At 44.6% G+C, this 25,711-nt stretch overlaps 1 protein-coding gene across 1 annotated transcript in view; it reads right to left on the bottom strand.

Annotated features, from left to right (window-relative positions):
* Positions 1-25,711, bottom strand: part of LOC120848313 (medium-chain acyl-CoA ligase ACSF2, mitochondrial-like) — a 261,125-nt gene that overhangs the window by 46,466 nt on the left and 188,948 nt on the right. Inside the window, exon 13 of the mRNA XM_042288177.1 lies at positions 4,181-4,326. Coding sequence (XP_042144111.1) covers positions 4,181-4,326 — 146 coding nt within the window. The remainder of the gene's footprint in view (positions 1-4,180; positions 4,327-25,711) is intronic.

The following is a 25,711-nucleotide window of genomic DNA, read 5'->3' as shown; positions in this document are numbered from 1 at the left end:
GCAGCGGACGGCCACATCGTAGCGTAGCTACCTGGACCATGCTCGAGGAGCACACCTCTGTTGGGCGGCACACGAACGCGAACACCTTCATGGAGAGAGGGCGGACGTCAAACGCATCGCGCGCATGAAGTCTCGGCGAGCCCGACCTTGACCGGGACATTGCGCTCCTTCAGCGGCAGCGACCGGGCCTCCTACGCCACTCGGATCAGCAGCGCCATCCACCCCCTGACGCCCCCAACGACGAGACTGTCATCGATATGCGGGACGAAATTTGAGGGTGGTGGGGGAGCGAAGTGTGGGCACCCTGGCGGCTCCTTAGCACAGTTTCCAGACTACGGTCCACAGGCGGGGGACTTTCCGGTGGGCGGCGCAATCAAGCCGGCCTCGCGCAAGACCGCGCGTGCTGCCTTAGTGAAGCGCGAGACACATGCGCGAAAAAACCATCCGATCCGACATGCGAACCGCCGGAACGACGTCCGAGGGCGAGGGTTTTCGTCGCACCGGAGCGTCGGACGGGGGCTCCGTCCGGCGACGGCTTGTGACCAACTTGCTAGATATCGCCGCACGCACGGTCCGATTTTCGGAAGGCCGCAGTGGCCACAGCCAATGAGCAAGGATGGCGAAGGTTATGTCGTCAAGTGGCTTTCGGACCGATCGGACGAGGAGGCGCTACGTGGTTCGGGGAAGCGGATGTGGCGGTGCGCGGTGCGTCACGCGAGGCGAGTCGTGGTTGTGAAGGAAACGGACGCCATCGAGTTTCTCGCGCGCACAAAACGAGCTGCTAATTTCGCGCGCCAAAGCAATCCGGACTTCTGAGACCGATCGAGCCCGTCGAAACCCGAATATACTCCGTTTCACCTTAGGATCGACAGGAGCGGATGCTACGAGCCATTCCAATGTCATGTGAGTGTCATGTGAGCTTCCGGAGAGACGCAGCAATGCGTGCGGTACGTAGTCACGTGATTTGTACGCAGTGCTCGTTTCGCTGGGATGGCTCTAAGGTCCGCTGCGGTCCTTCGCGATTAAGTGATGTTGAGCACAAAAATAGCCTCACGGAAAATCTTCACACACGCACACTTTGATAGAATGTAATAAAAATATTACGTTTGTTTTAAAGTCAGAAAAACGAAGAAGGGCGAGGGAAGTATTTTAGTTTTCTAGGCTAGGTGGCGCGAGCTACCGCCCGTTATAAATATAGCCATTAGCATCCATCCATCCATTTGGTAGAGGGACACCCGAAACTGGGCGGTGCTGAACGGAGCGACGCAACGACGCGTCGGAAACCATGTGTCGCGAACCGTCCTGTGCGGCGATTCGGAGCAGCCATCTTCCCGAGAGTTCGCACGCCGGATCGGACAGTTTTGACGCGCATGTGTCTCGCGCTTAAGAGTGATCAGAGGCGGCGCGCAAGCAGTCGGTACCCGGACTCAAGCGCCGCCGGTAATGATGTTAGTGTATTTATCATCACTTCCGTGTCCAAATAAATGTTGTTTTGTGTTATTCAAACCGCTGGCTCCGTGTTATTCCTCCGGGTCATATATGCAACAAGGCAAGCCGAACAAGAGGTGTCAATATATAGACAGGATCCTGTATGCGGATCCATATTTTATTTAGATATACGGGTTCCTGGATGTGGACACAGATCCTATATAACTATACGGGATCCTGTACGTGAATGTAAGTCTCCTATATACGTACAATGCACCTTTTTTAAAAAGCTTATTATGTTCCACCATTTATTTATTATTTTGCACAATCTTGAATATGTGTTCTCTTGTATATATTTGCGATTTTGCCTAATTTTTTGATAATTTTATGGAGCAATTGGTGTGTAGAATGTTTCAGTTTTTATGAATCTTGAAAGCATTTTCTTAATTATTTTATAAAATTTTAAGTGTATACTTCTCAAATTTTATGGAATTGTATGTTTTCAATATATATATAAATACAAATTCTCGTTTTCTCAGAATTTGCTGTGTGGTCTCATACCTCATTATTTTCCGTGATATTGGTGACCCGCCAACACTGAATATCTCCTGCTTCACCTATGATGTAATGTAGCAGATGCTATGAAGCATCTCTACCAGCCAAGGGGAGTGAATATGTTGCATAACTCAACGCATTCCTTGCAGCTGGCTCTTCCTAGAGAATCAAATGACATGCTCTCGAGCACTGGATTGATTTGAAAGGCTCCTTTCTGATGTTAGCCTGAGACTGAGGCAGGAAAAGAGGAAGTTCCAAACTAGAAGAAAAAGGAACAGTCGAGGATACGTCTCTACGAGAGACGTATCCTCGACTGTTCCTTTTTCTTCTACTTTGAAACTTCCTCTTTTCCTGCCTCAGTGCCAGGGTAACATCAGAATGGTTAATTTCCACCAGCTCGCCTGCGCACTCACTACAATATCATTGAAAGGCTCCTTGCAACAGCTTCAGTACACCAGAAGGTGAAACTGAGTATAGCCTTGCATTAATCTAACTTAGTTTTCGTCTGGAGTGGCCTGATATGGTTCAATCTCCGGTTTGATCTACTACGGTTAAATTACCCGTACTGGCCAAGTCCTATTTAGCTTACAATTTCAGCAAGTACGGTTAGGCCCCCGGATTGTTTGTCTACGGTTTGGTTTCCGGATTCTAGAAATCGGAATTGCCACCGGTTTCATATGACGGACTGAAACTTAAAATTCATTCCGGTTTAATTTCAAACTGCTTTTTCGGTAGGGTTCGTGAGCCTGAAATTAAATCAGCATACTTACCACTATGTATGAATAAAAAGGAGTATTCGTGCCTTACTAATTTCATGACTGCTTAAGTATTGCCTGCTACTAAGCAACCTTTATTTTGGACTGGCGTCCGTGTAACAATTTTTTTGTCGCACTTCAACGTTACATATTTTGCATAAAATCCATCCCATCAAACAATTCTGAATTTGAAAGATTTTTGCTCAGGCGAAATGTTGCGTAGTTTTCTCACGCCCGTCAGTGCTGTGGCGGGTGTTGCTTGATTAGAAATATATACTGTCTACTCAGTACAGCTGCTTGGTACTCTTTGTTTCCACCAAGGCTGGGCACAAACACTCCACAAAGTATTCTGGAATACAAATACTGAGATACATGTGTTTTAAGGCTCAAGTACAGATACTAATATACATATGTCTTATGCAGCGGGATATCCCTGACGTACGCATGCAGAAACGGCAAAAAAGTATTCCGGAATACAGATAGCGATACTTATAGAAACACATTTGTTCCCGGACGGCGATGCGTGGGGCGCATTTAGTTGGTGGCTAGTGTGAATGGTAATTTATGCTTGTGTTGCTCTTTTTGTGGGGATTTGTGCACAGCCCCTTACCTCGAACTCTTTATTTATCATTAATGCCGTTAAAGCGACATTTAATTCCTTTGAATTACATAGTTACAAAACAGCAAAGCGTACCATGCTTGACCAAAGTCGTCTGCCCAAAATGAACCCTGTTTTGCCGTGAAGCCGCATCTCAAATTGTCGTATTATATGCTTCTGAGTCACCCATAGTTTGGGGAGATTAAACAACCGGGCCGTACTTTTTATGCACTCAACACCTTTCCAGCGTTCACTACGCTACACTGCAAATAGTAAAGAACTTTGCGAGAGAAGCTGATCTTGTTATTTCTGCAAATAACCTTCTTTAAACCGCAGTTTTTTTTTGTTTTTAATGTTTGCGACTGAGATATATCATGTTACAGGGCGGGTTCATATTATAAATTCTGAAGCAACTTGCACCAAAGAGGTGTTCTTATCCTTTAAATTTTTCTTAAAAAGTGCAACACATGTAACGAGATACCTAAGTCTGGAAAAGTATCGCGATACAAGCAATAAGTTGTAAATGTATTTTACTACTTAGATACTAATACATTTGTTTAAATATATCTCGTTACAAAAATACAGATACAGGAAATTATTTATCAAATACTATCGCGATACACTCGTATCGCGATACTACTGAACCTTGGTTTCACCTACTTTTCTTTTATCAGGCATGTCTCTGGGCGCCAACCTTTGCTAAACAGTCGTATTTTTTCTGTGTCACAGCGTGATACAGAAAATATGGTAAAAGACACTAAACAGTCGATAGAAAATATAGCTAAGATACTAAACAGTAGTATCTTTTCTGTATCACTGTGACCGACGTGGCTATCTCCTTTACCCAGTGTGATACCAGCCGTCTCGAATGGCCTCCTTCGTCTGGGCGTCGTCATTCAGGTAGCCCTTGAAGACGTGGGGGCCTCGGGTGCATATCTCTCCTCTCGTGTTCACGGGAACAATCCTTCCTTCGGCGTCCACGACCTTCACCTGCAGCATAAAATACGTATCTTTTTTATGACTGCTTTATTTGGAAGGACTTTAGGTTGCACAGTTGTTTGCAAATTAACTACTCTAATAAAGTTGTTTTGCGTTATATTATTTGATCGGCACATACTCATTTGGGAGCTCGTAGCACGATTAGGTAGAGATACTCCAAAACGCACTCACGAATACAAATACTGAGATACATATATTTAAAGGCCCAAAACACCGATACTCGGATACATTTGAATTGCATGGCCCAAAACACAGATACCGAGATTCTTCAGCGAAACCGGCGAAAAATTATACCGGAGTACTTTATAAAAATACAATTGTTCCCGAACGGTGCTTGGTAGGGAGGTCTTAGTTCTTGACGAAAACAAATAATAAGTTATGCTTGTGCACCTTTTTGTTTTGCCCTTTAATTCTGTTTCGCTTACATCAAACTCTTTGTTGAGCATTAATGCCGCTGAAAAAAAGAATCTCACCGCCGTTGAACCCATTGTTACAGAACGGTAAAGACTGCGTGCCATGCTTAACAAAAGGCATCTGCTAGAGATGAACCCAGCTTTGCCCATGGAGCGCATCTCAAAATGTCCTCTTTGAAGCTTCTGTGTCACCCATAGTGAGGCGAGATTGGACAACGGGGCCGTACTTTTTCTTGACTCAACTCCTCTACAGCGTTCTCTTTGCTAATTTGGAAAGAGTGTAGGGCTTTGTGAGAGGAGCTGACTTTGTTTATTCTTGCCCGTAACCTTCTCTAAACCACAGCTATATTTTAACATAGGTAACTGAGATGGGTCATATTATCAGGCGCGGGTTCATATTATAAATTACGAAGCTACTTGCACCAAAACAGATATTTTTCTTTTAAATTTATCTTAAAGGCCGACCTACATAATCGTCTTTTGCCGGGCAGAGCACCATTTCCCAGTTTCCTTCTCGCCTTTCCCTCCCGCAGTCTTCTCGACTCCTCTCCACACGGGGGCAGTTCTCTGAGTTACTCCCCGCCGAAAGGAAGACGGTTTCCCTCTTTCTCGAATGGAAAGCGAGAATCGAGAGAGCGTTCCCTCTTTTCTGACTGCTTGTCGGTCTTTAAAAAGTACAGCAAATGCAACGAGATTCCTAATGATTAATAAGCGCGACAGGACAACGGACACAGAAAGAGACACAGACACAGCGTTACTTACTTACAAGTGATCTTTATTACCGCTGCAGCTCGGTATATATTACCGGCTACAACACAAACAAATTAGGAAGCAGGGAACGGAAGTACAGAGAAAGAAAAAAGAGAAACCAGTGGTCATACCATACATACATAAAGTGTCCCATCACCTGAAAAGAGTGGGCTTGCACGCCGGGGTTAACGTTGTTTCTTCAGCACCTGTCAAGTTGGCTACTTTATGTAAAAAGGTTAATTCCACCTTGAACATCAAAGCAGACCCTGCTGCGCGAAAAATCCCAAAACTTGCTTTGTTGAGTGTACAGGAGAGGTTGTGTACTCCGTGCCACTATCGTGCGGGCGTCATTATGTGGGGCAGACTGGTCGCTGCCTAAATGAAAGATTGAGGGAACACCGTTACAACGTTGATGCCGTCATATCAGGACACCTCGGTGTGCATTTCCGGGATTGGAATTGTACTCCGATTTTCACAGATTGTACCGTACTAAACCAAAACAGAAACAAAAACACAAGGGAAATACTCGAGGCTCGAGAAATTGCTAGATTAGGGCTGCAATGTGTCAGCGCACCCTCTTTATTGTTATCTGAAAAAGGATTGCAGTTTCTTGACCAAGCATGACTAGTTTCGGGTGGGTGCCGATGAGTGATGCAGGAATTTTAGCCTTTTTATGTTGTTTTTTAAGAATTTTACGATGTGTATTTTTTATCTTCGTAACTTGTTTGTGTTGTTGCCGGTAATTTATACCGATCTGCAGTGAAAATAAAGTTCAGTTGTAAGTAGCGCTGTGTCTCTGTCTCCTTCTGTGTGTTCGTTGTCCGGTCGCGCTTTTTAATTATTATGAATCACCAACTCGCCCAACTTTCTACCCTCGTGAGATTCCTAAGTACGGCAAAGTATCTCGATACAAGCAATACATCTTAAATGTATGTGACTACTGCGATACAAATACATTTTCCAACAGTATCTCCATACAGTGATTGGTTACTCGAAACTATCTCTAAGATGCTATTTCCATACATTCGTATCGCAATACTGCCTAGGCCTGGCTTGTAGTCTATCTTAAAGCAATGACGCGAGTACCTCATATTATACATAAGAATAACTGTGGGCCACTAGTGGCAGGTTTGCTAATAACAAACATTCTCGTAGCATCTAAAATAATATGTCTGGACATTTGTTGGCACTATAAAAAAAATGAATCTAAAAAAAAAAGTGAAAGAATGTAATTCGAAACATGGTGCTTCAGTTGTCACTTTCATGCTTCCTGTCTGTGACGAAATAACCAGTATTATTCACTTCCAGTGACAATTTTTGTGGTGTCTAAAAATCACGGAGGAAGCTTGTAGTTAATTAGTCCTTAAAGGGGTAGGGAAACGAAATTCCAGCGCTTATTTTCTAGCTTGAATGTGTTGCATGTTGCACCCTAACCTCAAAAACACCAGTCTTCCGTTGAAAGGCACAAGAAAACGAATTTTAAAGCTAAATAAACGATCTTTCAATGTGCACCTGGTGGATGCACGCGGAGCCTATTTGGGAGGTAGTCTAGCAACGTTGTGGAATCTGCTACGTAGTCGTGACGTAGCAGATTCCTTCGGAGCTGCGCCGCTCTTTGGCATTTTAACATATTCCCGCTTAGCTTTCCTCCTCAACTGACAAGTCGCGCATTGTACCAAACGGTCCAAGAAGACAGAAAGGAAGGACTCCCCTCATTCTCGGACCCTCGTTCGTGCAACCGGAAACAGCCATTCTCCCCCTAGGAGATTAGCCCGTCACTCAAAACTCTAACAAAAGTTGCTTTTCCTACCCCGTTTAGCCCTAAGCTGACAGTGTTGAGGAGGCTACCCCTAAGCGAAAAGTCGTTCAAAATCAGTACACTCGAAGTATACTGAAGTATACTAAAAGTATACTTTCAGTGCGGTCTTCGTACTGACTGTATACTTTAAGTGTACTTGAAGTATACTTCCAGTAAAAATGGCGGTGGACTGAAAGTATACTTCTCCGTACAAAACTAGTACATGTAGTAGAATCGTAGTGCCCGCGGTGAAAAGTAGTTCAAAATCAGTATACACAAAGTGCACTTAAGTTTACTAAAGATCTACTTTCAGTGCTTGCAGTCTGTGTACTCAAATTATAATAACGGATATATATATATATATATATATATATATATATATATATATATATATATATATATATATATATATATAGTGCGATTTTAAACATCAACACACTAAAAACGCGATAGATAGGCCGATGCCGTTTTCACAGAATATTTGTGGGGCTCGGCGGACATTAGATGAGTAAATAAACGTCACAGTAGGTTGTCTAATAAGCTTTTTTAATTGAGAGTGTAATTGACCATGTTGAATTTTCAATTTTAAAGGGGCTATGAATAAAATTTAGCCCGACTGAAACAATTTGCGAAAAGGTGACGAGTTTTGGGTTATTCATAGCTAAAACTCTGCCTTTCGTCGCCTGAATAAAAACAGCGCGCCGGACAGAGCGCAGGATGCTATTCTTACGTATTCCCTTCAGTCGAACCGTTGGAAGTATGATGCTGGAGCATCCACCAAAGGCACGCTGTCAAAAGTGTGCAACTTCCTTCATGCTGAATGCGACAGCACTTTATGAGGGTTGTAACTTCACTAGAAAATAAAATAGTGCATAGAACTCCAGTATGAGAAGTTCTCGCTAGCACAAACAAACATGCCATCACCGATTTGCCATGTCAAAACCGCTAAGTCACTCTCCACTTTGCCCGCCCCTGCCGCGTGTGGTTCTTGAATCGAGGGAAAAAAGTGCGAAATTTGATAAATAAATATCTGAAAGCCCGTTGGCTGTTTCGTGAATAGTTTTGATTGTGTTAGGCTCTAATAACGGCTTCCTCTAAAACAGCAATAATAAAACAAAGTAAATTTACGCATCTTAATTACTTAAAAAAATGTTGGCACGGTGTTATTCACCCATGTAAAGCCCGCCGAGTCGCACGACGCACATGAAGAGTGCATCAACACGATAGTGAGCCCCCTATTTTCCTGAAACCAGGTGATTAAAACATATTACCGGGTATAGCTGACATAATGTGACAAAGGGATACTTTATTTCTCATTTCACTGCAGACCACGTGGTCCAAAAGTTCCCCGGGGAAACGACCGGCACTGTCACAGCATACTTACGACGCAAATGCAACATGGACTTACGCCTAAAAAAAAGCACAAATAGAAAAATTAGCTACATTGTACGCCACGGAAAGCAGCGTTATCAAACTTGTCAATAATTATTTTAGCTAGTGATTTCTATAAATTTAGCAATTGAAAAGTCTACTTTTATTGCAAAGATAGCTTTTATTTTCCCTGAGATGTATTTGTTACCTTTATTGAAGAATAAAAGTTTACTGTAAAAAAACTGTTAGCACTATTCAGAAGCTAGGCGATCGAGGGCAGTCGCACTAAGTGTTTAATGCTGCTGATGAAAAAGCATGCACATGACTTTGTTTTTAAAGTGCACCGCCACTTGCGTGCTGCCTCATAGGCTAGTAGACAAATTACGTTTGCAGGATAATCCGGTGTTTTTGTAATGCAGGTCTCAGCGTAACTATACGCTGTTTGAGATATCTGCATCCACAGCAATCAAAAGGACAGGAGGCAAAAGAAACCACGGCGAATAATGGGGACATAAGATGCTCCTAGGGTGACCACCTTCCTGCTAGCGAAATGCGGGACACGCGCGGCAGGGGAAGGGGGGGGGGGGGGGGGGAGGGGCAAAGGAAATTTATTAACACGCACACAGCGACCCGAGGCTCTGTTCACACATTTGTTTAGCCTGTACTATTTACACACCTACTAATTTTATTGAAGCAATTAAGCTAAAATAATTTCCATTCCCAATGATATATTTTTTAATGCCAAACATGTTATTAAATGTGTGAAAGTTCAAAACATAAAAATCGACTGTAGCAGAACTCAATGCATAAAATGGAAATAAGAAACAGTAAATCTGTTTTCGGGTTATCGTTTTCTTTCAACAATTACTTTTATCAACATCGTCCTACAAAAAATTTTAACACCATGTTCTTTTTCCACCATTGCAAATAATGCCTGTCTTCAATAAAAAAAAAGTCCAACGCAACCTTTTCGCATTTACACAGCAATTTGAAAATAATTACAATATTTTATATTTAAACTTTTGGCGAGCAATGTTTCTTACAATATTTTGCGCACACACACGCGCACAACGGCGCATGCCCGCCTACACTCCTGCAAGAACGACGTGTCGCTTCCCGCAATGCTTGGATAGAAAATGGCGTACCATTTCGATTCAAACGATTACCAGCGACCTCCGCGCTTCCCCGTGCCCCGTCGTTCGGCAGAACCATTAGTTGTGGAATGAATTTAACGACAGTGTGAAATGCGGGACATTTTGAAGATTTTGGAATTTCTCGCGGGACGCGGGACACGAGCCCTCAATGCGAGACAGTCCCGCGAGTCGCGGGACGGGTGATCACCCTATGCTCCACCTTGCATAGTCGCATGCGGCGCAAATGAACTTCTGAACCGCGTAAGCGAAGTGGTGTTATGAATGGAAGCTCGCTCTGAAATTGGCTGGAGAAATCGGCGCCTTCATGTAACAACCTCAAGCTTTCACCGAAAGTGTTTCATGGTGTAGATTTATCTTGCAAAGCTCTAAGATATCTCAATTCACGTGAAAAGAGATTGACAATTGCAACAACGAACAACACCGTCGATCGAGAGTTCCACACTGTAAAAAATCGACGTAAATTTAACGTGTCTTTTCCTCGTCAAAAAAGGCAGGCACGCTCATCGTTTCAAAACACGAGGTTGCCCTCATTATTTATGTGCCGCGAGAGCCGATCCCTCCAGAAAGGCCGAAATCCCAGTGGTGCAAGCATGCGCTGATGAATCAAAATAACCTTGGCGACAAGGGAGAAATTGCTTGAGATAGTTTCGGTTTTACACTGAAAAAGAAAACCGAAAGTTTAGATAAAACCTAAGATAGACTAAACGTGTTGTTAATTTTTTACGAATATAATAAAGTGACATTATTATTATTAATCTATTGATTTGCTTAGTTTTGTCTTAAAAAAAAAGAACAAAAAGAACAGACTTTTGAAAACTGCGCAAGACCATCGCTATTGCAATCAGCTTCCGTTCAGCCACCGTTGGAGTTCCGGAGGGTTCGAGCGTCAGGAACATCGCTTCCTTTTTACGTTTTTAGCCGTTTTAGCGGTTATTTTAGATAGCTTACTTAGGAATACCGTGTTCAATAATAGCAAGCGATTACTGAGAGCTGTGAGACACAGCGTCGCAAGTGGCGGACAGTCACGGCCGACTGGTGCAAATGAAGGTGAGGAAGTTTCTTTTGTTTCTGCGAAGCGCGCCCCGTTTCAAACTTTGTCTTGTTCCGTGTGCTTGCTAAGCTATGCTGACTCTCACTATGCTCTACCCGTTTTTATTTCGTTATTTGAGAAGAGTGTATTTTCAAAATTAATGGCTCTCTCGGCAGAGTGAGAACGATTCGCGTGCGGCGGAACCGAGGGCCAGCCGAGGGCCTGTCCTGGGCGCCGTCCCTACGACGGTCGCCCGACGACGCTTTTGCGGAGCGTTCAAGTACAGTCTGACGGCAGTTCGAGCAATCACAGGTCATGCTCCCAACAGTCTCTCGCCAACGATTTGTTTCATAAAGCGGGAGTGCAAAAAACGTTACAAGAGCGAGCAGCATGATTTCTTGCCCGTGCCTGTGCCGTAGAGACGGACGATCTCTTTGCGCATGCCGAAGCGGCACGCTTTCCAAGTTTGCGGTTGTGTGTTGTGAATAAAGTGAGTTTGGATGTCACGTTTTTTAGTGGCGGCAAAAGCCGCTACAAAAGGCAGAGCAGTTAGAAAAAGCAAAAGCATGAAAAAATGTTAAAAGGACCTGAATATTCGATGGAGTTGAAAGACTTCCAACGTACCAACTCGCCCAGTTATTCTTTGTCAAATAATAATAGCCAATACTAAAAAATAAATAAATGCCAACTTTTAATTGGTTAGAAATTTATAATTGATGCAGTACAGCCCTACCCTGCTCTAGTGCTTTTATGATATCAGATAATGTGTAAATATATAGGATAGTTCATAGCAACCATTTATATCCGGCCCATTATATTGAATCTTTTCTCTAAAAGCTCGAAGGTATATAAAAAAAAGTGCTTGTAATAAATTAAGCCGCACCACTGAATGTGTAATAGCGTAGGACTTGTATGTGTGTTTTCAGCAAACGCAAGGAGGCATTAAAAAAAGCCAATCATTTTGTTTGCTCTGTGTTTGAGCTTCTTTCAGGTACAAGCAAAATGTGGGTGTCTACATCTAAAAAACTGTAATCGACATTCCCCGCAGGGCTGCAGGCCTGACTCCGTTGGGCTAGCAGGTTGCAACCTATGGGAACCTGCAGGGACCTGCATCACAAGACTAAAAGTGACGTCCGCCCACTGATCTCTATTATGGGTGGCTAGATGATGCATCGAGCAGACAGGTATGAAGCCACCGTAAGTAAGCGGCCTGTCCCGATAGCGAGCGCTTGACAGGCTTTTCAACTCTCCCGAGTGCTGATTCGAACAGCGTTCAGGGCGCTGGGTTTTTTCTTGTCATCCCAATAAAGCCTGCTTGTTGCGGAGTAACAGTGCATCCGGACCCGAGAAATCTCCTGGGAAGCCATTCGACGTGAGCATTTTTAGATTCTATTTTATCAAAAAGTGTGTATGACCCCCTATTCCTGGGATTTCATCCAGAACTAATTTCTGCAGCACACTGGCACATGCGGACAAGCGCACTGAACAAAGCAAATCTACTGCAATGGTGACTCTGCGAGCGCTTTGAAAGGTTTGAATCGCATAAAGGACTTTGTTTGCGCAAGCTCAAAACTTCATTCATTTCATGAAGTGTTAGTGTTGAGAATACTTTCCAGGTACAAAATTTTGCAATCGAGTAATGTTCAATGCATTCGTATCCATGGGGTTACTTTTTTGCTTTACCTGTTTTGAGCAATTTCGATAAACTCGCAAAAACTAAGTCATCGCGAAAATTAGGTCGTTTACAGTAGTACAATCAATGTTGAAACCAATATCGAATACCGTATTATACTAAACTTCTAAAATACAATTTTATTATTAGCACACACAGCCCTGAAATTGGCCATCCTCAGATGTTTTCGTTGTGGCCTTCATCAATCCATGTGCTTAAAATGTAGCAGCTGCAACCTTGAATCTTTTTTTTTCCTTTATGGTGCCTGTGATTTGAGGTAATAAATGTTGTGCCCTACAATGAACACTATTACCTGTAGCATAGCCCTTGGCATGCAAAGAAGGCACACCACCAATGTCTGACATATCAGGCTTTCAGAAACGGTATTGTCCGATTTTCCTCATTCTTTTGTCAGAATGAAGTTTTTACTATCTTGCCTTCCTCACATAGTGGTCCTTTGAGCGAAATATGTGATGTTATATCATAAAGTGGCATAGGGTAATTTTCTCCTCTTTTTACGCAGGATGCAATGGCATACCATCATCACAAAGGAGAATGTACAGTGAGGCAGGCTCAGAAACTTGAATAAAGTGATAAGTAGGATTTCAATTTCTGTCTTATCAATTACGTGAAGAACACTGATCATAATGTTTGTAGGCTACACATACATACTTTCAGTTGCAAAATGCGATGCACCTCTTCTTTATGGCTTTTCTCAGACAGTTTCAGAAGACGCCGGTACGTCATTCTCACAAGGAATAAAGCTGCCAAAGATTTCCTCGTTAATTTCCTGACTCATTTTTAAGACTGCATCTCCCGATGGTGGCGCCTCTGCATTATCATCATTGATTGAGTTGTCAACGGCGTTTTTTAACATTTCACGAGAATGGAGCTATATGACATGAAATTTCAAAGGTTGGAATACAGCCGTCCAAAGAAATACCTTTGAAAAGTCAGCTTTCTAAATGCAGGCGCCGATTTTTCTGGCCAATTTGAGACCGTTCTTTCCATTCAGAACGCCCGACATACACGGCGTTCCAGATAACTTGCACCATACTTAAAAAAAACACCAGAGGGCTCTGCAGGAGTGAAATCAACTGTCGTTAGCAAGCGTCTTGAGAAAGTGCACAGATATTTTTAATGCGCCTGGTTATGCAAATAATTAAGATTAATGAGCTAACCTTTCAAATATTCTTTTAAGGGCCAAGATGTCAATTGTAAAGTGGCACGGCGCATCGAGAAACACCCAATTAAAGTGTTTGAAACGTAATACGTTTTCGTGCTTTTTTCCGGCCTTCAAGCAACGCAAATTCGCGGCGCGCTCGCACGCCGTGATTGGGGAATCGAGTTGTCGCGCGGTATTTTTTTGTATCTCGCGGGCGTTTTTTTGAAGCCTAGGAAAAAGGAGCATGCAAAGTGCACCTTGTTGAAAATGGTTTAACTGGGTGTTTCTTAATGCGCTCTACAACTTTCCATTTCACACCTCGACTTTTAAACGAAGATTTCAGAAGTTAGTTTGTTGCTCTTAATTAAATAAATAGGCGCACTAAAACAATTTCGTGCACTTTCGCAAGAGACTTTCTAACAGCGTACAGTTAGTTTCACTCCCGCAGAACGCTCCGTTTTTTTTTTTTCAAGTTTGGTGCAAGTTATCTGGAACACTCTGCATATATGTACTGGTAGTGTACATTTAGTACACTAAAAGCATACATGTAGTGTACTAAGCGCGCACTTCTAGTACGCTGAAAGTAGACTCGAGGTGCACTTATGGTATACTACATATGTACTTGGGGTGTACTAAACGTATACTATTTTGTTTCATAAAAGTGTGAAACTAGTACGATTTCAGTACATAACCCAAGTTCACTATTCGTATACTTTCAGTATACTGATTTTGAACGACTTTTCGCTGAGGGACGTGTTTCTTCGGCCAGCCACACGGTCGTCACCCTACGGGTATTTTGAACGGCTCGGTTGTTACGCGTTGACGCCATGGACACCACCACAACGCTGACAGCGCCACCAAGGGCAAAGCTCATAACCACACCTGCCTTGCTACTCCACGAACGCGGGAAGTCTTTTCTTTCTGTTTTTGTTTGCGCCGGATATCCCATGACGCATCGCGCTCTCCGTTCGCTTCTCTTCGAGCGCTTGCTCGAGTGCACCATTTGGAACGTAAAATGGAGCCAGTCGTTCAAAATACAAACGTGCGATTATCATTTACGATTATTACCCGTCATGCCTGACCCATATCCGAACGAAATTTGAATATTTCAGTTTTTGTTTCCGTACCCCTTTAAACCAACACCACCAAGGATGACGCTCTGAAATTTTGCTTATTTTTTATAATGAAACATTAATCCATAACACTCAAAACGTCGTTTTAGCCTTGGGCAAATCGCGAAAGGCAGACCGCAGCGTTGGTATGGGCCGTGCATGTCGACAAATGATGGCTTTGACTACAGTATCGTTTTTAACGTGTCTGCCTGCCCCGCAAGACGACTTTTGGTGTGGTGAATTCAGAAATAATGAACAAAAATGAAGTTTCCCCGGTCCGCTACCGCGTGAGTCTTGCGGACTGCCACGCATGTCAATTAGAAACGAACAGGGACGCCACTGCTTGTCTTCAGGTGTGTTTTCAATTGGTGTTGATAAACCATAGGATTAGGCGGACGCCGTTGACGCCACAACGCTCCACTCGGAACTAATCTGACTGAGCAACGAGGAAAGGAGTACTAAAATATCACCAGAGTTTGTGAGGTGATGGGTTTTGCGCCGAAGACTGGCGTTTTTTGTCCATATGGTGAAAAAGACGAGCACTTCGCATATTTAAAACAAAGGCTTCTTTCCCCTCCTTTCTTTGTAGGGACTCTTACACGTTACCCACGTTCATGCTCACTCAAAGGAGAAAAAGACATGAAGCTCCCGCTCTTACGTTGGTCCTCTTCTTAATTTCTCTTTTGTTCGTCTAGTTTGAGGTTGTTTCTTTCTTCTTTGGAGACAACGCCAGAAATGTCGAATTGAGGACTGCCTAGTATTTGACTAGTATTTGGGTAATTGAGTAGCATTGCCGTATATTTAGGCAGTAGCAGGGAAAAGAGGGAAACAGGAGAAAACGATCATATGCCCAGTAGGGAAACTATGTGTCGTCTGTGCACCTTCCTGTCCTCCCAGAACATAAGATGTGCAAGTCTTTGGGTTTCTCAACATTCGAGAAATATTAGCAAGTCCCACAGATTTTCACATATTAAACCAGAAAAAAGCAAGAAAACACAATGTCTGCTAGAATATACTTGAATCGACCAAAACCTCAAAGGAGAAACTGTGCATCCAAGATGTGCGCCTGAAAACTAAGAACCGTCAAAATTGTGTTCTCGAAGGCCAACGTGACTGCTCTATGCAGTGCTTCAGGCTGACTGCGCTTTTAGTCTTGATGGAAATCTGTTCTGGGAGGAAAAGGGAAAAGCTGTCAGCAAGGAGCTTTCAAAGCTATCGGAAGTTCTAGATATCACCAAAAATTTTGTGAAACCGAAGTTTATAAATGGGAGTATTTAAATGAGGCTAACGGAATTGGTTTAAAACATTAATATATCTGTCGTATCTTGTTTTCCCGCAAAGTGCAAAGATAGGTGCTGGAGGCGCATGCAATAGAGAAGCTGGCTCGGGGCACTGCGTCAGTCAGCCTTCAATGTATCTACAGAAAAAAAAACATAGATTTTATAGATTCCTGGTGAGCGACACGCCATTGATTCTTATGGCGTTAGTTTTCTTTGTGGTGCTTTTCTTGTTTGAGCCATTTTTATAAAACTTCAGTTGACAGTCAGCCACTCGTCTTGTGCTCTACTCTCACTGTCTTCGTCTGTTTACGCGCTGTTTCTAATTTCTTAAGTCATGAACCAACTCCAATGCATAGTCAGCTTAATTCGTGTCGTATTTTTGCTGCATAAAAATACAGGAAAGTCACAATGAAAGGAACTCGCTATTCTTTAGTGTAGTAACTACTCTGATGAATCATTACTGCCATCGCGTAATTTCTAGTCTGCTTCAAGTTTTCAAACACCGACACTCAGTAAGAGTACTCAAGTTTCTTTTACAATTTTTCACATGTTTTGCCTATGGCTGAGGATTGTATATAGCCCCCAAATCTGCAATAAATTTGTCTAACTAGAAAAAAAAAGTGCTGGGGTGGCTGATTTCGTTGAAACTCGAGGCACAGCTTTCAGTTGTTAGGATGACGCAGTGTGCATCATATACATATACCTTGGAGCCTTGCATTTAAACTTCTCATTCTGTCGCCTCGCACTATAAAAGACACCCAAAAAAATTACCCCAAGTTGCCATACCTTTTTTTCTGGTTCTATTTCGTCTGTAATGCGTGAAAGTATTCCGTATTGGTCAGTTGACACTGCGACAGCTATAAAGCCGACAGTACTTCCCCGCTTAGGTGCAGTGATAGGAACGAGGGCTACACTCAGAAAACGTTTTTCATACAGCAGAAAAGGCATTCATATTGGTCAGCGCATCTTGTTTTGTGCAAATTAACTTGTCCTGTGTGAAGAACCAAGAAACCCTGTGTTTCAAACGAAGGTTGCGAAAGCTCGCTGTTACTAAGCGACCAACAACATCGGAGTTTCCAGCACCACTAGACTCAAACAAAGAAGCCTTATACATGCCATCTCACGTGCATGTCAAATGTTCCTCAGCATGTAATACAACTGTGAACAGCTTTCTCACAACAAATTTGGGCGGTAATTTCATGGAAGGGCAAAATAATAATTCTAAAGTAACCTACATGTATATATTTTTATATGTAACTATTTAATAAATGCGGTAAACAAAGATCTCGAACTTCCTGTAAAGTGGTAAAAGCTGGGTGAATTTTGCGAACGATGAACACTATTAAACAGAGCATTCCAAGGACCGAGAGCGGGGCAGAAGAGATACATGTACAGGCTGATATAAAGAGCTGAACACTTGCTTTACCACCAAACAGATAACACAATGGAATGTGTACTTCATTATCGTCGTCACCTAAAAAATGCCATGTGGCACAAATCGAACACGAGTGCTGTGACGCCGTTCACCTGTCACTGGTGCTCAAGAAGTATGAGCACAAACCCCGTCAAACACTTACGCGGCTCTTGTTCTCGATCTTTAACCCCAGAAAGGTTCTGAATGACGCGGAAAATCCAGGCACTGTAGATTCGTCAAACAGAAAACTGGATCCGAAAGTTTATGCAGCAGCAGACACCGTTCAAAAGCCCGCGGCAACTCCTTTCCGCCATTCCTTGACTTTGAGCACTCATTGGAGATGAGTACTGCGTCACCGTGCAGCGAGCGCGCGGGTCCGATCCCGTGTTCCGTTTCCGGGAAATGGCGACGGCCAATGTTGCTTGCTGGACTCTTGAAAAGGGTCTACAATCACATTACATCGCTGAATTTCACTATTTGGGCCACGCTTTAGGCTGAAGAAAGAGGTACGAGTTAGAAATTGAAGTTTAGGTCATTAAAAACTTTCCTTAGCAGATCACCAAGTTGCACTTGCGTTCTTTCATTGTCTCCGCTAATACCCGAATTACATTAGTAATTTTGCCTGTCATTAGGCCTCTCAAAGAGGCCTTTCATAGAGCAAAACCAAACGTTCTATATATGTATACCTCGTACTGAAGAACGTTAGAAGGCGTTTTAGAGCGCAATTCTTAGGCGCCAGTTTCCAACTTGAGCGGCGTCGCCGTCGGCGTCGGCGTTGCCGTCGACGTCGCTGTAACCGCGCGGTGCATTATGGGTAAATTGCCCGCTAAATCTAGCAGAACAATTTCCCCGCTAAATCTAGCGGAAAAATTTTCCCGCTAGATATTGCCGAAAAATTTCCCCGTTAAATCTAGCGAAAAAATTTTCCCGCTAAATCTAGCGGAAAAATTTCCCCGCTAAATCCAGCGGAAAAATTTCCCCGCTAAATGTAGCGGAGAAATTTCCCCACTAAATCTACAGTCCGTTGCAACCTAAGAACGAAGGGCGAGGGTAAGACGGGCCTGGGAGGAGGAAGCAGACGGAACGCTAAAGAGAGAAGGAGGCTTCCCTCTTTCTTCTCCAGCGTTCCGTCTGCTTCCTCCTCCCCGGCCCGTCTTATCCTCGCCCTTCGTTCTTAGGTTGCAACGGAATATAGCAGAAAAATTTCCCCTCTCGATATAGCGGAAAAATTTCCCCGCTAAATCTAGCGGAAAAATTTCCCCGCTAAGTTTAGCAGAAAAATTTCCCCGCTAATTCTAGCGGAAAAATTTACCCGCTAAATCTAGCGGAAATTGTTCCCCGCTAAATCTATCGGAAAAGTCTCCCCGCTAGATTTAGCGGAAAAATGTCCCCGCTAGATTTAGCGGAAAATATTCCCCGCCAAATCTAGCGAAAAAATATCTCTGGAGAGTCACGTGACCCCCCCCCCCCCCCCAGACAACACGTGACCCTCAGTACCCTTCCCTCCTCCTCCTCAAGAGCTGCGCTCTAATTCGGCGTTACAGGGAGTTGTAAAAGGCTTCCACTTTTGTCTTGATCAGGGGACGTTTAGCCAGCATTTATGTCCTAGCTTCAGCAAAGTAACAATCGAACATTTATAATGCAATGTGAAGGCGAGCGATCGGGGTTGGCGCGTCGCTTCAATCAAATAAACGAAAGGGACGCGGAACCCACGGTTGTCGAGTTCATCAGAAAGCAAACTTTGCGCGAGAAGAAATATATCACAACATAAAAAAGTGTGCTTGAATGATATGTCGAGACGACAACATTTCGTGTTACCTGAAATATCTTTCACTATTTTCTTTAGACTGATCACTGCCATCTCGTGTGTATAAGTCAGCTGTCAAACAGGAAGCAGCGTTGATAAGATGTGGTTTTCCACTCCAGCATTTTACTTTAAAAGTGTGGCACAATAAAGCCGAAATCACGCCATTTCCAAATGGCTTAGTCGAATTCCCTAGTGTTCCTCTTCTATGTGCAATTTCCAGCGGTTTTTTTTTTCTAGTGTGCGAAATCATTTGGTTTTAGTTTTATATGGTTTTATCTATATTTGCGTTTGTTGAAATTTAATATTGGAGCTAGATTTTTTTTTTTCTGTTGTATTTTATGCTCCTAGTAAGATTATTAGAACCGTTCCTTGCCGTATCGTGGTGCTTGGTTGCGTTCAACGTCTGTTAATACCTCCCGTTTACTAAGCCAATTCACAACTTCGACCTGCCCGCTACTATGCTCTACATTCAGACTGCGCAGAACCCTACCGCAGTTTTCTTCTGCTTGCTTCGTGCAACGATCGCTGCAATGCTTTGGAGTGGAGCCTCCTGCCGCTCTTGAGCTGCCCTGGCCCTAATTAAATGGAGTCTAACGACTGCAGCCTTCTCACCTCAACTCCCCTGCCGCCTCTGCAGGAAAACCCTTTGCCAAATATCAAGGCTTTCCAGCGGTGTCAAAAACTGCTTTCGTGTTCCAGGAGCGCACTCCGGCGGAGCCAAGTTGGTACGCAACGGCTCCATCAGCTTGGCACCTAACTGATTCGCACCCCACGGCTTCGCATCCAGCAGCTTCGCAGCTTCCTTGACTTCATCTCCTGTTAAATTAGTCAAGGATCGCTGAACCCTTCATCCTATCCGCACTAGGTATCATTTGCCAACCTCTAACCAATGCCTTGCTATCCTTATAGATAATCGAATCGGCGAATTGGATATTGATTTTCTTTTTATTTACTCGTGCCTCATTCGCCGAACACAATTCTTGAGGCCTTAAAGGACCAATCTGTTTATACAATAAACGTGTTTTTTTCGGCAGTATAGTTGTTCCTTCTCGTGTTGGAAGTCCGCCGAATGTGTCGCCCCATTCGTAAGGTGCTGTTCTACCTACCCGGTTCTTTATGGGTCATGAACTTATGACTCACAACTGCAGGATTAAGAGAACGGCTAAAACGTTCAACATTACCGTTAGCGATTGCTTGGATGGTCGGCATGCTTGCGGATACAGTCGGTGCCGAGGAGGATGAGCATTTGATGGAAAAGACAGAAATTGCAGGCCTCGGTCAATTGTAGTTGAGGAGATGCCGAATCTGGACATTCATTGTAAAAAACTCGAGAAACAATATCCGCTCCGGTATCCATGATGGAAATTGCTTCACGCCATTGTGTGAACCTGTCAATGCAGGTGAGATGGTAGTGGTGTGATTCAGGAAGAGGAAGAAACCCACAATCTTAATGTGGATGTGGTAGATACGTTGTGTGACATCCATCTTGAATCTTTGGCACTGCAGGGAGCTCCGTACCCAGGTTTCTAGATATAGCCGCATTCTTGAATACAAGTAACGAGAGTATCGCAGCAAATAAAAAAAAAGAGTCTATCGGAGTGGCTAGCGTCCCCGGATATCACACGACAGTGCCGGGTCCGAGTCACGGCTTCGAGCCCTTTTTTCTTATTTCGTTATTACCCCCAAGGATACAGAAAGAACTCAGAAGTTTCTCCTGTTTTTGGATGTGCATAGCGTTATTCTTGTACAGACGTGGCCAGACTGACATGCGGTTGAATCGCAAACAAAACTACAAAAGTTCAGCGAGCCAAAGGGGAAAAACAAGGGGGTGGGGGGGAGAGGAAACATTGAACAAGTAACGCTATAGACCGAACATTTTCCAAGGAGAAGTATAATTGTCGACTTGAACTACACCATGCAGCAGAACGTTCCTTCACCCGCTAAGCAAAAATTGATGAAAGGTTCGCTAGCCAGTCACTGCCCCTGATGTCCATTATGCGTATATTCGAAATTGTGTGTACAACGCTAAAGGAAACGGAGTTCACTGGCCACATCTATATGTCAAGAAGCAGTTCAGCTCTATGTGCGTAGTGTAGTACAAGGCTGCAAAGACTGTGAGTATTTTTAAATTCTAAAGATTTTCGTCTAGGGGGCACAGGAGGGGAAGGAGGCACGCTTACCAGGGAGCGGCGAGCCCCACCTGTGCCCACGAAGAGCCGTATGCGACTCGGCAGCAGCAGTTAGGCCACTCCTGCTTTGGTACTTTGAAGGCTATAAAAGAGCCTGCCCGTGGCTGCAGAGGGCAGTCATTGGACAGCGCTCGACCTAGGTGTAACGCTGCCTTCGACGCCCGTAACGCCTGTAGCTCTGGTTTTCTTTTGGAAACAAGTTTGATCTTTGAAACGCTTATTTTTTACGTCATTCACCGTATTTCTGGTTTTTATTTGCGAAATTTCTGGTCAAGCTTCGGTGTACCTCATCCACTACTCGTGAAACGAACCCCCCCCCCCCCCTCCCCCCAGAAGGTCTGTTGGACTCGATCCATTTCAAGTCCCGGAAAGCTAGTCTCCGTTGATAAACCGAAAACCCGGACCAGCCGCCGTACCCAAGGCCTGCCCCCAGACGTTGGCCCTCTGGCGGTCAAGCTAAAGAAAAACATGACGACAATGACACTGCCGGTTTGACCGCTCCCTCCGTGGTCGTTATGCTCGTCGCACCCCGGACGCATGCTTCCTTCCACGACGACGTCTACGGAGACATCGAGGGTTAGATTAACCAGTACGAGCGAATGGCCCGGCACAATAGGTGTATCCCTGAACAAAGCCTAGAAAACGTCTACATTCCCTCGAGGGCAAGGCACGGCACTGCTTAGAGTATTATGAAACCTAGATTACTTCTTTACACAAGCCGAAAGAAGAGCTGTGACGGACATGCGCCAGTCAGCACCAACCGAAGAGACCCATGAACCTTCTTTAGACAAGGATGTAAGGTCCCAACGAGAGCATCTCCGGCTACGCTAAAGACTCCCTACGCCCGAGTGCACGCGCCGACCTTCAGGCAGCGGAGCAAAAGAAGCCGAAGGTTTTATTGCGAAGCTTGCGTTCGAACAACTTTGGAGGCCTTGTACGAAAGCTACCTGCAATCGTACAGGCTATCGTGACGGAGGCGTCGAACATTGAACGCGCACTCCTTGCAAAAGCCAGTTACTAGCAGCGACGTCTCAATTCCGCTGACCCATGCCGCCCACGTGCGCCATCGACACCATTATCTTTGCACCAGCGAGGCTATCCGCGACGTCGTCCGGTAGAAACTCAAGAAACTGTTTCCTACTGCCGAACCCCCGGCTTCGCTCTAGATCGTCGAGGTCGGTCGAGAGGGCGTACATCACGCCTTCCACCTGAAGCCTCCCGTTCAAGTGCCAGCCTCCGAGCAACCGACGCTGACTTCCGTCGCAATGACCTGCCGATAACCCACGCCTGCTTGCCCGTTTGTGGCACTTCTGCATCATGAGCCTCCTGCGCCGCAGTACTCCAGACGGTAAAAAGAACGGGTCTCGTGCGTCCGCCAGGACCAACGCCCAGGTTAGGGAGAAGGCACAAACCGCTGAAGATTATTTTCGTCGTTCGCCGACTTCGATGATCGTTTCCCCTCGAGGACTGCGCTCACCGTCCCACAACCCCCGGCCTCTTCTCCAAGTGAGTGTCGTCTAGAAAGCTTTTCATTTTTCCTCCGCCGGAAACACTAAGTGCAGCAATTCATGGAGGTGAAATTGGCAAAGACGACCGAAGCGAACATCCTCCACAAATTTTAAAGCACTCCCATCGTAGCGAAACCACTTCTGCGACGGTGTCGAATAACCAGGACGTTTCCATTGACGGCCTGGACTCGACGGCATTAATGAACACCGGAGGGGGCCATTCCGCTTACCGTGCTAAGCTCTCTCGCCGCCTTCGTAAAGTGGTGATGCCATGGGTTGGCCCCCAGTTACGAATCGCCGGCGAACATATCAGCACAACTGTGGTAATGTGCACTGCACGGGTGGGGAGACAGTCTATTGAAATCCGTCGTCCTCAAGAACTGTGCATTAGACGCCGTTCCTGGAATGGTAATTCACTCTGAATATAAAGCCTTCAACGACCTGGGAGCGAGCAGATTGACGCTGCGGAAGCCTATCCTTACGTCGGAAGATGGCGACGCAACTTCAACCGCAATATGGGCCCTTGTCGACAACGTGAACGTGCGGCAGATGTCGAGTGTCTGTGTCGGTCGGGATCACAGCAGTTACGTGCGGCGAAGCTCTGTTGATTGGAAACGTTCAGCACCTCTTAAGAGGAATCGGCATTACTGGGGGCGTAACGGAGACCAAAGACCGGAGTTCCATCGCTCTTGTGAAGCACTTCCAAAAGAGTAACAGTCCCTCGCAAAGGGCACAACCGTGGACCACGTCGAAGAACTTAAAAAGTCAGCCGCTATCGTCTCCATGTAAACAAATTCCTCTTCATTGCCTCACAAGATGAGGCCACCTTCGGAGCTTAGTCTAACCGACCCTCTCGGTCCCAGAACGACGACACTACACCGACCATCTCTCCGAGTTTAGTGAGTGCTTCGCCAAGTCCATCAAAGGTACCGAAACTCCACTTGCGAAGCATCCAGATATTGTTGACAAGGCCGCTCTTTCTGTCCGACTGTCACGTACCGAGTGTCTGTAAAAGAGATGGAGGCCATCAAGAAACAAGCTCAAGAAATGCTCCACGACGACATCATCTAGCCGTCAAGCAGCCGTGGGCCTCTCCAGTCGTGCTATTAAAGAAGATTGACGGGACTTCCAGGCTCTGCACATACTAGATCCGGCTCAACGCGGTTACGAAAAATAAAATGTATATCCGCGTCCATGCATCGACGACACTTTCGACCGTCTGCGCCACTTACGGTACTTCCCGTCGATAAACTTAAAGAGTGGCTACTGGCAATTTAAAAAAAAAATCACCGCGTCTCCACGTGGTGAATGATGTTGATTGGGGCGAAGCTCTGGTGGTGCTGATGATACTGATTTTGTTCATAGGTAGTGCTGATGGTGCTGATTTTTTTTATCCTCTCTGGAGCAGCTTACTCTCTGCGCAGACGCTGAGTCGAAGAATGCCGAGCTTTTCGTTCGTTTTCATCCATGTCAGAAAGAGAATGTGTGGTATGGAACGTGGTTATATACGCATTTGAGCATTTGACAGCAGCGCCCCCTTGTCTATAAACGTTGAGCCAATGCATGCAAAGTTTAACGCGATTATATACGCATTTGACCACAGCGCCCTCTCCTGTATTTACGATGAGCGGCTATATGCAACGTTTCAACCATGACATTTCCAGCTCTTGAGTTAATGCCACGTCTCAGAGCCCCCTACTCGTCCCACAGTCGTGGCCGAGTGAATAAGGCGATGGACTAGAAATCCATTGTGGTCTTTCCGCACAGGTTCGAATCCTGTCGACTGCGCTAACATTTTTTCTTTTTTTAAGAAGACAGATGGGATGGCAATCAATGTGAGCACGGACGCCGGACAAGGCTAGACCCTACACTCTTAAAAAAAAAGGAGTCCAAAGGGAGTCACTGCTTCCATGACTCTCTTTAACACTTCACGACTTTCTTAAAGAGTCAATTTTTCGTGCGACTCTGTTTTGACTCTTCCCCTTCTCAACGGGAGTCACAGGTCCGCAGTATTTGCCCTACCGAAAAAAACAGTATGAATGCTGCTTCGCGGCGTCCAGCCGGCAACCCAAGCCGCGCCGTTTCCCTATGCACCTCTAGAATGGGAGTCCGACACCATTTAGTTCAAAGCTTTGTCGACATTTTTTTTCAATAATAATTGTGCAAAAAAATTTAAAACGGAAAGGAAAAAAAATAATGCACGAAGTTTCGTCGACATTCATTTTTCTCAATAATAATTGTAAAAAACAAAAACAAAACAATGTATGTTTATTTCTTGCATCGAACCTGGGTTCGCTCTGCAAGAAGCGGGCATCTTTCCACATAGCTATACCTGCGAGTACTCGTTTTGAGAATTCGTTTTATACGAGATTCAACAAGTTTCGCGTTGTGCATATTATTCGAAACCGAATCCTGCGTCTGCATTTTACATATTTCTAGAACTGTCGTGGGGTGCGTCTCTGGGAGTGAGTGAAGGTGCAGCAGCTTATTCAAGACTATACTCCGTTTCATGCGTAGCATGCAACGCAGTCAAAGCTAGCGCACCGGTTTGCATCGCCGACCGTGTCTACGTTCACCCCATAAAATAGTGCGTCCCCTGCAAAAACACTTATAAAAAAGTCGAGAAATGTGCCTCCTTGGAGCTAGCAACTGATAGTGGTGTTATGATTCCGACGGAGCACAATTGTTTTTCAATCAAAAGGAAAAGATAATG

The sequence above is a fragment of the Ixodes scapularis genome, unplaced genomic scaffold (genome assembly GCF_016920785.2).
Source record: "Ixodes scapularis isolate PalLabHiFi unplaced genomic scaffold, ASM1692078v2 ptg001212l_1___fragment_1__unscaffolded, whole genome shotgun sequence".
Classification (NCBI taxonomy): domain Eukaryota; kingdom Metazoa; phylum Arthropoda; class Arachnida; order Ixodida; family Ixodidae; genus Ixodes; species Ixodes scapularis.
The sequence above is the reverse complement of the archived record's forward strand: the minus strand, read 5'-3'. Positions and strand labels throughout refer to the sequence as shown.